The sequence below is a fragment of the Aptenodytes forsteri genome, unplaced genomic scaffold, assembly GCF_000699145.1.
Source record: "Aptenodytes forsteri isolate BGI_AS27 unplaced genomic scaffold, ASM69914v1 Scaffold193, whole genome shotgun sequence".
In the NCBI taxonomy this organism is placed as follows: domain Eukaryota; kingdom Metazoa; phylum Chordata; class Aves; order Sphenisciformes; family Spheniscidae; genus Aptenodytes; species Aptenodytes forsteri.
In genome coordinates this window covers 18,792,075-18,793,311 of record NW_008795405.1, presented here as the reverse complement: position 1 = coordinate 18,793,311, position 1,237 = coordinate 18,792,075, and the positions used below count along the sequence as shown (strand labels likewise).

Sequence of the window (1,237 nt, the reverse complement as noted above, 5' to 3'; positions counted from 1 at the left end):
CGGCCGCCGCCGCCCCGCGCGGTCGCATTCAGACACGCGCAGCCTCGTCACACACACGCAGAGTCTCCACACAGGCGCGCGCGCACCGACCTCCGCGGGACGGGGGCTGCGGCGCTGTCAGGCGCGCGCAGTCCTGAGGCGTGCGTGGGACGGTGGCAGCGCGGAGGAACGTGGGCCTGTGTCACCCTCGGACAGGCTTGTAGGAGGCAGCCAGGCCTGTGGCACAGACAAACAGACAGACGTTGGGCTGGGTCACGCGGGGCTGCGTCACTGTGAGGCATGCTCACACGCTGGTCTGAGGTGTGTGGCTGTGTCACTCTGACACGGGTCTGAGGCGCGTGGCTGCGTGACGGAGAGACGCAACACACGGGTCCGGGGCGTGTGGCTGTCCCGGCGGTCTCAGGCCTGTGGGGCTGTGTCATGGGGACATACGGACACGTGCCATCCTGAGGTGCGTGACTGTCACTGTGAGATGCACGAGCAGTGCGAAGGTGTGTGTGACGGTGTCAGAGCAAGACAGACCCTTAGTCTGTCTCTTGGTCTTAGGCGCGGGGGCTGTGTCACTGTGAGACACGCATACAGTCCTGAGGTGTGTGAGCTTGTGTCGCTGCCAGACAGACAGTCCCTGGCCTGAGGAACATGGGCCACTGTCACTGCAAGACAGATGTTGCCCTGAGGCATTTGGGACTGCCACTGTCAGGCACACAGAGAATTGCTCACGCAGGGTAGCTTGACACGTGCACAGGTACACTCAGAGTACCCCGTGATACCTAACAGTCAGAGGAAGAAGGACAGGCACACAAGCTACTCTAGCACACACGGGTCATGAGACACAAACATCCACCCGCTGGCCCGAGAAACATGGGCAGGCGCACTTTCGGTTTGACAGACACACACACTAGCCTAAAATACATACGACTGTTGTTACTGAACTGGCACATACCCCGTTGACAGGCACATACATACGCTGTCCTTGTGGCCTGAGACACCCAAGTCCATTTCGGCGAGGCACACGTGCACACCCACACATACAGTCACACACTGACCTGAAAAAGCCCAGGACCGTCACGGCAAGACAAATAAACAAACGAGGCGCGTGGAGGTTTGTCACAGGGGCAGGTTTACATGCCCGCTTCCCTGGTGTGACAGGTGAACAGACAGTGCCTGGCACCCATAACCCCTTCCCCATGCACGAGCTGTACGCTGGGCTTGACTTTTTCTGTAACGCACGTTCTCT

The 1,237-nt window shown here is 60.0% G+C and overlaps 1 protein-coding gene across 1 annotated transcript in view; it reads right to left on the bottom strand.

Annotated features, from left to right (window-relative positions):
- Positions 1-999, bottom strand: part of ADSSL1 (adenylosuccinate synthase like 1) — a 33,678-nt gene extending 32,679 nt beyond the window's left edge. The window contains exon 1 of the mRNA XM_009280988.1: positions 967-999. Within this exon, the coding sequence (XP_009279263.1) occupies positions 967-999 (33 nt within the window). The remainder of the gene's footprint in view (positions 1-966) is intronic.
- Positions 1,000-1,237: the final 238 nt, after the last annotated feature.